The 12774-nt window shown below is 56.6% G+C and overlaps 1 protein-coding gene across 1 annotated transcript in view; it reads left to right on the top strand.

The window, feature by feature from the left end:
* Nucleotides 1-11797, top strand: part of ODAD1 (outer dynein arm docking complex subunit 1) — a 22635-nt gene extending 10838 nt beyond the window's left edge. Inside the window, exons 5-15 of the mRNA XM_026481930.4 lie at nucleotides 1372-1494; nucleotides 1848-1961; nucleotides 4470-4537; nucleotides 7020-7207; nucleotides 7377-7511; nucleotides 8268-8350; nucleotides 8466-8634; nucleotides 10405-10568; nucleotides 10672-10775; nucleotides 11105-11183; nucleotides 11252-11797. Coding sequence (XP_026337715.3) covers nucleotides 1372-1494; nucleotides 1848-1961; nucleotides 4470-4537; nucleotides 7020-7207; nucleotides 7377-7511; nucleotides 8268-8350; nucleotides 8466-8634; nucleotides 10405-10568; nucleotides 10672-10775; nucleotides 11105-11183; nucleotides 11252-11797 — 1773 coding nt within the window. The remainder of the gene's footprint in view (nucleotides 1-1371; nucleotides 1495-1847; nucleotides 1962-4469; nucleotides 4538-7019; nucleotides 7208-7376; nucleotides 7512-8267; nucleotides 8351-8465; nucleotides 8635-10404; nucleotides 10569-10671; nucleotides 10776-11104; nucleotides 11184-11251) is intronic.
* The last annotated feature ends 977 nt before the right edge of the window (nucleotides 11798-12774 follow it).

Genomic DNA, 12774 nt, shown 5'->3' with positions numbered 1-12774 from the left:
GTACCACAAACTCTGGGTGGCTGAAATGACAGGACTTTATTGTCCCACAGTTTTGGGGGCTGGGAGTCGAAGATGGAAGTGTTGGCAAGGTGGCGTTCTCCCTGTGTGCATGTCTGTGTCTGAATCTCCCCTTTGCATAAGGACACTGGTCATATTGGATCAGGGCCCATGCTAATGACCTCATCTTAACTTGATTATCTCTGTAAAGACCCTGTCTCCAAATAAGGCCACATTCTGAGGTACTGGGAATTAGGACTTTTAAACATATGAATTTGCAGTGGTGGTGGTGGTCATGGGTGGGTGGGGGGAACAGGACACAATCCAACCCATAACAGCACACAAATTGAGAAACACAGTTTTTTTTTTTTTTTAAGTTGGCTCCACATCCAGCGTAGAGCCCAACATAGGGCTTGAACTCACGACCCTGAGATCAAGACTTGAGCTGAGATCGCTTAACCAACTGAGCCACCCAGACACCTGGGAAACAGAGTCTTAAGCAATTCATGTATTCATTTGATCTGCATGTCTTATTAAGAACCTATTCTGTGTTAGGCACAGAAAAAAGACAAAAATCTTTCCTCGTGGAGCTTTCAGCTTAATTGGAGAGACGGCATGCCCCCAATAAGTAAAGATGAACACAGAAATGAGGACGGGTTGGAAGTGGTTTCACGCATAACCAGACCCAGGGAGTCTAATGGCGTCCGAGCTCATTCTCACCATTTCTCAGTCTCTCTCTCTTTTTTTTTTAAAGATTTTATTTATTTGACAGAGAGAGAGACAGCCAGTGAGAGAGGGAACACAAGCAGGGGGGTGGGAGAGGGAGAAGCAGGCTCCCAGCGGAGGAGCCTGATGTGGGGCTTGATCCCAGAACGCGGGGATCACGCCCTGAGTCGAAGGCAGACGCGTAACGACTGAGCCACCCAGGGGTGCCCATCTCTCAGTCTCTTGTCTCCACTTTGTCTACTGGCTTCATCCTCCCAGGACCCTCTGCGTTCTGGGGACTATGACCGACTATGACCAACTATGACTGCAGGAGTCCCATCCAGCTCATGCATTTCCCCCAAAATACCGGGAAGGGATTCAGTCTGGCTCAACTTGGGTCAGTCAACCCATCCACCTCTAGGACAAGTACCGTGATTGTCAGGACCTGGGTCATGTGGCTGGTAGGGTGGCTTGTGTTTGGAAGCCAGAAGCACATGGAAGGTTGGGCATCGTTAGCAGAAGAGGTAGAAGAAGGAGGGCATCATTAGAACAGATGGCTGGGGCCACAAGGATGGCAGATGGCAGCTACACTCAGCCACTCGCCCTCTCTTGGTGCCTCAGTCTCTCCCACATTCAGCCAACAAACAGGTATCCTCCTTTTTCCTCCAGATCCAGGAGTGGGAGACCCGGATCTTTACCCATAATAAGGATGTCAGGTCCCCAGGACTCATCCTGGATCAGAAAGTCAAGATCCGGCGAAGAATCAAGATCCTAGAAGACCAGTTGGACAGGGTGAGAGTCAGCCTCTTGGCTCTTTCCAGACCTGATCTCTGGGCGTTGGGGGGAAAACTGAGCATGGGGTCAAGTTCCAGAAACAATGGACCAGATTCCTGGAGGGATGCAGGCCTGAAATACTGGGCTCCTCGAGAAGGATCAGGAGACATGATCCTGGACGGATGAAGGGTTCCCAAGGAAAGGAGACTGATGCCTGGGTCCTTAGGGCGGTTGGGCAATGCTCTCAGGGTCCCCAGATTGGGAACGGGCTTCACCTCTGACAAGTGTCCACTCCTTGGCTGAGTGTGGAAGAGGGAGGCAGGCCAGGCCTCAGATGGACCTTTGTACACCCCCCCACACCCTCCTTCCAGGTCACGTGTCGCTTTGACAACCAGCTGGTGCGCAACGCGGCCCTGCGGGAGGAGCTGGATCTCCTGCGCATTGAGAGGAACCGCTATCTGAATGTGGACCGCAAACTGCAGAAGGTCAGTGGCCCTAAAACCCAGGACCCCTTGGCCCAGCTGGGGTAGGGGAAAGGATGCAAGAGTTACCCCTTCAACTCCATCACTGTGGCCTCAAGTATGGAATCTGCTGGAGTCATAGGTTTACTTGAGTCCAGAGGCAATGGAGACCTCGAGAATGTTCCAGAATGCCTCTAACAAAGAAAGCAGCCTCATTTAGACTTGCAGAAGCCAGAGATGTCATTTTGAATATCATCAGCCAGGGCAATCAATGAGCAAGCAAGACCGTTTACATTCTGTGGGTATCTCTGTAACCTTTGATGTCCCTTGAGGACATTTCCTTTCTCCTCCACCTTCCCTTCCCTGAAAGAATAGTATAGAGAAGTCTAGCTTTCACCAAGATTGATAATTTGCCATATTTACACACACACTCTCTCTCTCTAAGTACTATTTTTACTGAAAATAATTTATTATTACAGTTGCTGAACTATTTGAGAGTACACTGCGGACATTATGCCCCTAAGAACGTCAGTGTGTATGTCCTGAGAATGAGACCATTTTCTTACAGAAACACAGGGCGGTTATCCAAGTCAGGAATGTCAATGTTATTACAATTCAAAATAGTCCTTGTTTAAAGTTTTCCGATGGTCCCAATGACGTCCTTTATAGCTAATTTGATTTTCCTGCTCCAGGCTCCAAGCCAGGGTCCCACACTGCATTTAGTTGTCCACGGCTCTGTTCTGGAACCATCCCTCAGCCCTGCTTTGTCGTCATGACTTTGACATTTTGGAAGCCAGTTGTGTTGTACAAAAGCCCCTCAACATGGGTGTGTCTGATCTTTTTTCACGATGAGATTCGTGTTGCGCATTTTGGGCGGAATATCACAGATGGTGTGATGTTGCGATGTTGTGATGTCATGATGTTGTGATGTTGTGTCCTGGGTGTGCGTATGTAGGAGACACACGATGGCAGTTGGTCCCTTAACTGGTGATGTTGACGTTGACCCCTTGGTCAGCCTCGTTTCTCCAGTGGAGTTTTCCCTTTGTGAGGAGTAAGTGGAGATTCTCGGAGACCAGGTAAATATCTTGTTCCCCGACACGTGTCCACTCGGTTGTTTGGGCATCCATGAATGATTCTTGCCTGGATGATTATTCTATCACAATGGCTGCCAAATGGTGATTTTTTCTTCTACCTCTATCGTTCCTCCTACATTTGTCAGAGAGCATTTTACTTAAGGAAGAGCTTCTCCTCCTCCCCTAAGTATTTGCGTGTTATCAGTGAGCATTTGTGGATTCTCACTTTACTCCATGGCCGTCATTGTTCATGATGACGTTCAACTTGTCCCAGGTAAGGGAGGCAAGTTAGTGGGAGCTAGTGGGAGCCCTTCAAGCTGGCTTCTGTGTGCTTTTCATGTGCCCCTGGTTGTTGCTTTTTTTTTTTTTTTAAGATTATTGAATTGAGTGGCGCCTGGGTGGCTCAGTCGTTAAGCGTCTGCCTTCGGCTCAGGGCGTGGTCCCAGGGTCCTGGGATCGAGCCCCGCATTGGGCTCCCTGCTCCGCTGGGAGCCTGCTTCTTCCTCTCCCACTCCCCCTGCTCATGTTCCCTCTCTCGCTGGCTGTCTCTCTCTCTGTCAAATAAGTAAATAAAATCTTTTTTAAAAAGATTATTTATTAAAGAGAGAGAGAGCGTGAGTGCTCACACGAGTTGGGGGGGAGGGGCAGAGGGAGAGAGAGAGAAGCAGGCTCCCCACTGAGCAGGGAGCCAGACGCTGGGCTCAATGCCAGAACCCAGAGATCATGACCTGAGCCGAAGGCAGGTGCTTAACCGAGCCACACAGGCGCCCCTGAATATGTGAACCTTGAAGAGGGGTTCCAAACCAAAAGTACTCCAAAAGGTCTTCCAGGGAAACCCCATTTCCTCTTCATCTCTTCCACTTCGTTCCTTGTGTATGTGTTCATATACATACGTAGATGAATGACTGTATGTGTACACACTTATTTGTGCATATATGTACACCGGATGTATACTTAGATATACACGTGTACATATATGTACACATACGCATATACATGTATATATATATATATATACATACACACATTATATATGTGTGTAAATATATATATAATTTCCTCCCTTCTTTCTCCCGAAAGAATTCTTTTGAGCCATAATACTGCAAAGACATTCCAAAGACATTTCTTTGGAACTAGAAAACAGGTTCGTGAGGTCACCATTATGAAAGTCATGCAAATTTCTGAGCCCGACCACAAAGTTGGGTTGGTGCTCGTAGGAATGTTCTGGGATGAGGGTTCTGCCGGGATAAGCCCTCTGAGCCGCGTTTCCACTCCTCAGTTTCCTTTCCCTGTACTCGGTACCTCTTTCAGATCCCTCTCCCCAGCGGCCGCTAATGAGGACGGTCCCCCCATCTGGATGGTGCGGGAGTCCCCGTTCTCGTAGGGGAGCTGCGGGGGCCTAAGAAAAGCCCTGCGGTAAGGAGGCTGTAGGAAGGACGTTGGTTTTGTTCTCTCGCAGGAAGTCGAGCTTCTGCGAAACACGGTCAGCTCCCTGATGGTCTCCTCGGCAGCGGCCTACACCGTCAGGTAGGGCCCCGCCCAGGCCTCCCGGGACACGCAGAGCTCACGCGGTAGGCACCTTGCCCTAAGGCTTGGGCGGGAGGGGTCAGAACTCCGGAGATAGACTGTCATAACCTATTATTGTTTTATGAGGTGCCCTTCTCCCTCCTCCACTGACTTCCCAATTCCTCCGGCAAGGTCCCACTTGTGGCATGTGTGGATTACCCTCTTTGGCCCCATCGCGCATAGCACACGGGGTGCGGAGAGAATGAATCAGGGTGGTGCACGCGGCCTCGTGGGTGCCGGAGCCAGGGGCTGGGGAAGCATCGGGGCCTGAGAGGAATTAGACTGTTGCTTATCAGTATTGGCTGAAAGGGACGGAGATCCTCTCAGGCCACCTTCAGATGGAGTTGCGTGTGTGGGGTCTGAAGCCCAGGCTGTTGTGCTATTGGCCCGTCTCTGTCACAGGGGCTGCCAGGAGCTCCCTGCTCTCTCTCCCTCCAGCTCAGCTCCTGTCTGAGTTTCAGCCCTGTTCTCTTACTTCCAGTGGCTTCCTACATCCCAGTCCTAGTCGTCCTACTCGCTAGCTTCTTTCTACCTCCTGACTTCTGCTTACTCATGGCGCATGATTCCTCAGGACATCGTGAGAGCCCAAATCTACCAGACAGTTGCTGTGACTTTTCCTCCCCTTTCCTCCCCTTTCCTCCCCTCCCTTCTCCTCTCCTTTCCTTTTCTTTCCCTTCCTTTCCTCTTTCTTTCCTTGCTAAGATGCATGTAACAAAATTCACCATGTTGAAATGTACAGTTCAGTGGCATTCAGGACACTTGCTTCTATCTGGGTCCAAAGCGCTCTCATCACCCCAAAAGGAAGCCGGTACCCAATACGCAGTCACTCTGTCTTCCCCAGTTCCCTGGAAACCACTGCTCTCCTGCCTGCGTCTACCGACTTCCGTGCTCCGTGCATCTCATGGCAGCGGAACCATACAGCATGTGACTTGGAGTCTGGCTTGTTTCGCTGAATATAACGCTTTCGGGGTTCACCCACGGTGTAGCCTGGATCAGTACTTCCTTCCTTCTTGTGGCCGATTCTGCAGTTTCTTGCCTTTGGTCCGTCACGACCCCTTCAGAGCCCCGACTGCCTCTCGTGGCTTCTGCTCACACATGGCTTTGGCTTCCTCGGAACTTGACCTTCAGAATATGACCTTCTATGGCTTCTCTCCGTGCGTCCCCCTAGCTACAGCTCCCTGCTCTTCGACATTCTTAGCCGTTCCCAATTTGGTTTCTGGAGAGAGAACTCGAGGGGCCCAGCTCCTCTCTTCTGCCAAGTGCCACGCGTGGTGGCCTGTGTGCACGGTGGGAGTCTCCGCGGATGCTCTTCCAGCTGATGGCGGCAGGTGGTGCAGCTGGGAACAGGGACAGGGTGGTCTCAGCTAGAAGGCCCCGGGCAGGTAGCCTGTGGACACTCCCCGTCAGATCAGCCAGCCAGCGTCTCCAGCGCCTCCTTGTTGGATGACCCGGGGCAGGTCACGTCCCCTCTCTGAGCCTGTTTCCTCCACTGTGACATGACCGTAATAATGGCAGGGCCCGCCTCTCAGGAAGTGGGGGCCCCTCTTCCCTGCCCCTCGGTTGGCATGGAGCCCAAGGCACAGAAAGAACTGTGAGTCCTAATCCCTGAAGGGCAGTCACCAGCACCTGGACGTGGCACCGGGGCTGGGCTGGTGGGTGCCAGGGGAGGCTTCCTCCCCAGGAGGACTGATATGCGTAGGTCTGAAAGGAATTTGAACAGAACAAGACGCTGGTGCTCTGGGTGGAGGCCCAGGAGTGAAGGTGGGAACTAGAATGGTCCATGGGCAGGGACCTGAGGACACTGGCCTGCTATTCTCCCAACATAATGACCCTCTGACCTTTGACTCTGTGACCTGGGAAATAGGTTTGAGACCCTCAGAATTTACAGTGGGCTGTGCTGTGTTCAAAAGCTTAAAAGCCACATTCTCAGACAGGCAGGCCGGAAGGGGCTCAATGATGGAGGCTTCTAGAGCGTCTCTGATACCCCAACAGGGTGTGCGCGTCAGTGCTGGTGATGTCATCCGCCTGGCCAACATGACGCCCTGAATGGTCAAGCCTCTTATATTTCCAACCGCATGACCCCCAAACTCCAGCACAATCATTACCTTATCACCTGGGCCTACCCCTTCTGGGCCTGAGTATAATCTCTGAGTGTGTCCTCCTCGCCATCCTGCCTCCTGTTCCATGGCTCCCACGGTCACCCTGTGCGTGCACGCAGCAATGCCCCATCAGTCCCTTCCATGGCCCAGCACACACACACACACACACACACACACACACACACCCCGCCCCGCGTAACCTAACCGGACCTCTAGGAACCTAGGAACTTTGCTGCTTTTCATGACCTCGGGGAAACTGCAACCTGATTCTGCGCCAGCCCTGGGATCCCAGGCTGACCCCGATCCCCCAGTCTCCCTGACCCCTGACCCCCCCCCCCCCCCAGGGAGGAGGCAAAGAGCAAGATGGGCTTGCTGCGGGAGCGGGCGGAGAAGGAGGTGGCCCAGAACGACGCGGAGGTGCAGACCCTGCAGCGGCAGATCGCGCACCTGGAGCAGCTGCACCGCTTCCTCAAGCTCAAGAACAACGACCGGCAGCCGGACCCCGCCGTCGTGGAGAAGCGCGAGAAACGCGGTGAGGCCCCGGCCGCCGCCTCCGCAGCCCGCGAGGCCGCCAGCGCGCGGGGCTCGGGGTCTCCGGACGCGGAGCGGGCAGGGCGCGCGCGGCCTTGGCTCAGGCTGCCCAGGCCCCTCTGCGCCCCTGGCCACCGCGGGCGCCGACCTCAGCGCCCCTCCTCCCCCAGCCCGGGAGGTGGCCGAGGGCCTCCGGAGGACTTCCCAGGAGAAGCTGGTGATGCGCTGCGAGGACGCCATGAACAAGCTGTCCCAGCTGACTGGGGAGCGCGACCCGGACCTGCTGGTGGAGAAGTACCTGGAGAGTGAGTACGGGCCGCGCCGGCGGGGGGAGGGAGGAGGTCCAGGTGCGGGGGCCCCCCAGCAACACCCCCCCCCCCTTAGGCGCAGGCTGAGCTTCGTCACGGTCACCGAGGGCCACCTCTTGGGCCCTGGGGACTCGGGCACCTGCGCTGCAGACTCGGGCGTCTGGCGCCCTTCTCGCCCCTCTCCCGGCCGCCCTGCCTCTGCCTCTCTTGCGCTGTCCCCAGTCTCTCTCCCTGCCCGTCTAGAGCCTTCTGAGCCCTTTCTCCTGTGTGAGTCTCCCTCTGGCCTGCATCTCTCAGTCCCCTCCGTGCGTCTTCATGTCCGTTTGTTTCTGGCTGTGTCTGTCTCCCCGCCCCTATCTCCCCCTTCCTCCCCATTCCGGGCCTCCCGGTCTCTCTCCAGATCTTCCCTCAACCTCTGTGTTTCTCCCTCCGGGTGCTTGTTGCTGTCCTCTCCCGGGTCTCTCTTTCCCTACCTCCGCTGTTTTCTCGCCCTCTCTTCTCTCTTCCTCTGTGTGTCTGTGTCTCGAAGTATTTCTGGGTCTCTCTTGACTTCGTCCCTGTCTCTTTCTCTTACTCTGATTTGTTCCGATTTCCTCTGTGTCCCCCTGGCTTTCTGTGCCTCTACCTCTCCGTCTCCGTCTCTCTCTGACTCTGCGCGCTTGTGTCTGTTGTCTGTCTCGATATCTCTCTTTCCGTGTCGTGTGTGTCCCTCTGTCGCCGGCTCTCTGACCCGCCTCTCCCGCCTCTCTCCAGTGGAGGAGCGCAACTTCACGGAGTTCACCTTCATCAACGAGCAGAACTCGGAGCTGGAGCATCTGCAGGAGGAGATCAAGGAGGTGAGTGAGGCCCCCCTCCCCCTCCCCCTCCGCTCCCCGGTCCCCCATCTCCTCTGCCCACCGCCGCCCCCCTCCCCGAGCTGCCCCGGCAATGGGCACGTGCTCCGCTCGGCAGATGCAGGAGGCCTTGGCGAGCACGCGCACCAGCGAGGATAAAGTGCGCGCGCAGCAAGAGCAGCAGCGGAAGGACTTGCAGCAGCGCACGGACGAGGTGCACGCCGAGACCGTCCGGGTGGAGGCCAGCTTCCGTGACCTCCGGCGGCAGCTGGAGGAGCTAAAGGCCGGTGAGCGCCTGGCCCAAATTTTTCATGTGGGAGGATGCCATGAGCCACCCGGAGGGCTCAGCCGGGCCGGCCACGAGGAGACGTTCCACAGCGTCTTCGTGCGCTGGCTTGTCTGTCCATCCCGTATCCATCCGTCCGTCCGTCCGTCCTGCTTTCCGGTGTAGAGCGCTCAAGAGTCAGGCTGCCCTGGGTTTGAAGCCAGCTCCATCGTTTGGGAAGCTTGGTGTGTGGTTTCCCGGGCCTGAGCCCCCCTGGCAACAGGATGGCCGTGCTACCTGGTGGGTGGTGGTGAAAAGCAGATGGGCCGGCCGTCGTGGGGAAGCTGAGAAGGTGTCCTGGGCCAGCAAGCAGAGGAGCCACCGTGGGGTCACACTAGGAGCTCCCCTAGCTCCAGAGCCTCCTTTTCTCTGTCCTGATATGACCATGACCGTGCGGGACCGCACCACGCCTGGTGCTAAGTGAGAAGGCCCCCCAGGGCAGGGGTGGGAGGAGACCAGCAGGGGTGCTGGGTACTCGCCACCATCCCAGGGCTTAGGACGGAGGGCCCTCAGGCACTGTGGGAGCCTCAACTCTGCCGGAATCGGCTGGGCCCAGCACAGAATGAAAAGGTAGGGCGCTTTGTTAAACATGATGAGGACAGCAGAGGACCAAGCCCAAGGTGGGGCCCCCTGAGTGTGGGCGCCCTGAGCCCCTGCACCTGCCGCTTGCTGAAGCCGGCTCTGCTGGGGCGGCTGCAGGCTCCCTGGAAGCGGTGATGCTTGAGGCTGATTTTGGAGGATGAGTATTTAACTGAACAGTTGGGGGTGGGGGTGCCCCCAGCAGGTGGGGCCGAGGCCTGGAGATACTTGTAGGAATGTAGGCTCTTTGTGTGGAGAAGGGGTGCAAGGGTGTGAGTGGGAGGTGGAGGGGGGCGGATTCTGAAGAGGTGCCAGGCTGGGGCACTGGGGAGCCATGGGAGGGCTGTGAGCAGGAGAGGCCGTGGACAGAGAGGTTGGAGGAGGAGGATGGAGAGGAGGGGACGGGCCCAAAGGTATCAGACCGACAGGCAGTGTGGGGGGTGTCGGGGTCCGCACAGGGTCTGGCCTGGCGGGGGTACTTGGGAAAAGGAGTGGGTTTGGGGATGCCCCCGAGCTCAATGTTCAGGGAGGGACCCCAGCAGGAAACTATATAGGAGTTGGGAGCTCAGGTGGAGGCAGCTCGGGGACAAGTGGAGACTCAGTGCCGTGGGCTGCGGATTTGTGTCAAGGTGCCTTCTAATGTCACCAACAGTAGCCAGTTCCCCTGAGACAGTAACCAGATACAAGTGGGCCACGCACGGGCCAACTGTGAGAGCCGAGGGTGGTTCATGGCAGTGGCTGGTGGGCCAGCCAAGGCCACGGCTAATCCAGTCGGGTGCAGGTGGGGGCCAATATTAAAAAAAAACAAAGAAGGCAACCTTGGTGGCACATGGCTGTCCTCCGACCTCTCCCGTGGAGCACCCATGTGAATGCTTCTCTGGGGGAGATGGGGCGGTGCGGGGTTGCTGGGTGAGAGGGAAGTCGGGTGTTTCTGACGGAGGTGTGAGAAGTCCTTGAAAGTTAATGGTGCCTTTGTCAGCTTTCCCGTTGACCTCCCTCACCTTCTGCCTTCTGTGGTTCTGGGCCCCGTGGCCAGGCCCACGGCCACGCTCTCCTGCTGCCTGGCTGTCGGAGGGGGAAGCCTCCGAGGGCAGGAGAGGGCAGGCCCCCAGCGGGCGCTGAGTCTGTGACAGCCTGTCCCCCCCAACCTCAGACATCCAGAAGCTCTTCACCAGGGCCCGGTGTGACAACACCGTCATCAAGGACCTCCTGGGGGTCAAGACCCGCATGCGAGACCGGGACATCGGCCTCTTCCTGGGCCTCATCGAGAAGCGGCTGGTGGACCTTCTGTCTGTGCAGGCCTACCTAGATTTTCAGGTGGAGATGCAGGGGGCTCGGGGGCGGGGGCGGGACAGGGAGCCCGAATCTCAGATGCCGGGGCCTTGGGGATGAGCTGACCACTGGTTTATCCACCCTCCAGAACTATAGCTCCTCCAGCTTGGGTAACGCTGCCCTCCTGGTTCTGGGCCAGAGCCCTGAGGACCTTCCGAAGAAGGTGGCCCTGCCTCAGCTCCCGGACAACCAGTGAGGCACAGGGCGGGTGGCAGGAGCAGGGGAAGGACATTCCACGGGGGCTGAGGGGACAGTGAATGGGATGGAGGGTTTTGGGGGGGCTCTTGGATACCAGAAGGTGAGTGTGGCTCTGTGGAGAGTAGAAGGTAGGAGTGGGTGCTTTGGGGGGACCAGAAGGAGTCCGGGCTGCAGAGAACGGAACTGGGCCCAGGTAGACCAGAAAGCCAAAGGGCACTCAGGCTGGCCAGGGCCTGGCTAACGGTCTCTGGGTCTAGCAACGAGGAGCCATCGGCCTGTTGTGGCCACGAGTGTCCTCCCTTCCTGCCTTCCCCCCACTTTAGAGAGGACACCCCAGGCTTTGAGGCCAAAGACGACTCTCCAATGAGCGCGGAAGAGCTGCGGAGCCAAGTGAAAAAACTGGTGAGGATGGGGGCCCCGCGGGGTTGGGGCAGGCCCTTTCCTGGGACCCTAACTCGCCTGCCCCACAGCTGGAGGCGCGGGAGCAGGCGCGGGAGCAGCAGCTGAGGGAGCTGGCTGAGGCCGTGAGGAAGGTCGATAGCACCCCGAGCGTACCCAGCCTCTCCAGTACCCAGAGGGTCGCCTCAGGCTCACCCGCCGTGGTCGCCAAGAGCCCCAGTATCATCCCTGGGTCCATCCTGAGCCAGAGGACGAGTGGCATCCTGACATCCAGTGCAGGCCGTGCCACCGGCTCCAACGTCGGCCGTGTCACCTTTGGTGACCCCAGCTCCAGCGTAGGCCACGTGACCTTCGGTTCCACCAGCGCCATGGGAGCACCGCTCTCCAGCCGGGGCTCCACGGGGGGCCGTGTGACCTTCAGGACCCCCAGCTCTAGTAGCTACCTGGGGTCCACCGGATACGTAGGGTCCAGTGGCGTCCAGGAAAGCCGCACAGGTGCGGAGAGCAGAGGCACCGGGTCAGAGTCGAGTGGCGGCCTCGGGTCCAGCAGAGGCCAAGTCTCGAGCCCTGGCCCCACCTCCAGCACCGACCCGGGCTCCATCACCAGCAAAGACTAGGGCGCCCAGCCTGCCCGTGGCTGCTTGCTAGCCTTCTCGGCATCTCTGCCTCAATTTCCCCGCATAAGTCTGCACCCGCCCTGCATCTGCCCTGCACCGTGACCGTCTGTTTCCATCCACTCCTCACCATGTCCTCAGCTCTGTCTCCTGCTCCCTTTCCGTTCCAAACCCTCCTTTCCCTTCCTGTCTTCTAATTTCCTCTTCTCCCAGCTTTCCATTTAGCGTGTCTCTGTCCTGGATTCGCATCTCTCTCCCCAGCACTGCCCTAACTCTTCCGGTTGTCCCCCCGCCCCACCACGTCCTGTTTCACCTTCTGCACCTCTAATCCCCTCTCCTGCATCCATCTTCCAGGCTCTCCTTGTACCTCACGTCCCTGTCTCTGTAGCTCCTCCTTCCTCGCCCTCCCCAGGAGCTCCCAGTACTGAGCATTGGGGTAAGAGTTGGAGCAATGATGTCAGGGTCGGCCTGAACTGTGACCGTAGGAAATAAAGGTCAGAGCCTGACTTTTACCCCAGCCTGGTTGCAAGTGTATATGTGAGAGCAAGCTTGAGATGTGGCTGTTTCCTCTACCTCCAGCCCGGAAATTCATGACCTTGTCTCTAGTCCCTGCTATTCATTCATTCATTCATTCATTCATTCATTCATGCATGCATGCATTCATTTAAGATTCATTTACTTATTTTAGAGAGACAGAGAAAGAGAGAGAGCGAGTGGGGGGAGGGACAGAGAATCTTCGAGCAGACTCCCCGCTGTGCAGGGAGCCCGCGGCAGGGCTGGGCGACCCATGAGATCATGATCTGAGCTGAAACCAAGAGTCAGACGCTCAACTGACTGAGCCACCCAGGCGCCCCCTTTTTTTTTTTTTTTTTTTTTGAGACCACTACATGCCAGGCTTTACTGAAAACTAGGATGTATCAGTCAGGATAGGCTGGGTGATGCTAGAGTAACAAAGAAGCCCAGGACCTCAGTGGCCTCGT

The sequence above is a fragment of the Ursus arctos genome, unplaced genomic scaffold (genome assembly GCF_023065955.2).
Source record: "Ursus arctos isolate Adak ecotype North America unplaced genomic scaffold, UrsArc2.0 scaffold_19, whole genome shotgun sequence".
NCBI lineage: Eukaryota > Metazoa > Chordata > Mammalia > Carnivora > Ursidae > Ursus > Ursus arctos.
Note: the sequence above shows the minus strand (reverse complement) of the source record. Positions and strands in the feature narration are given on the sequence as shown.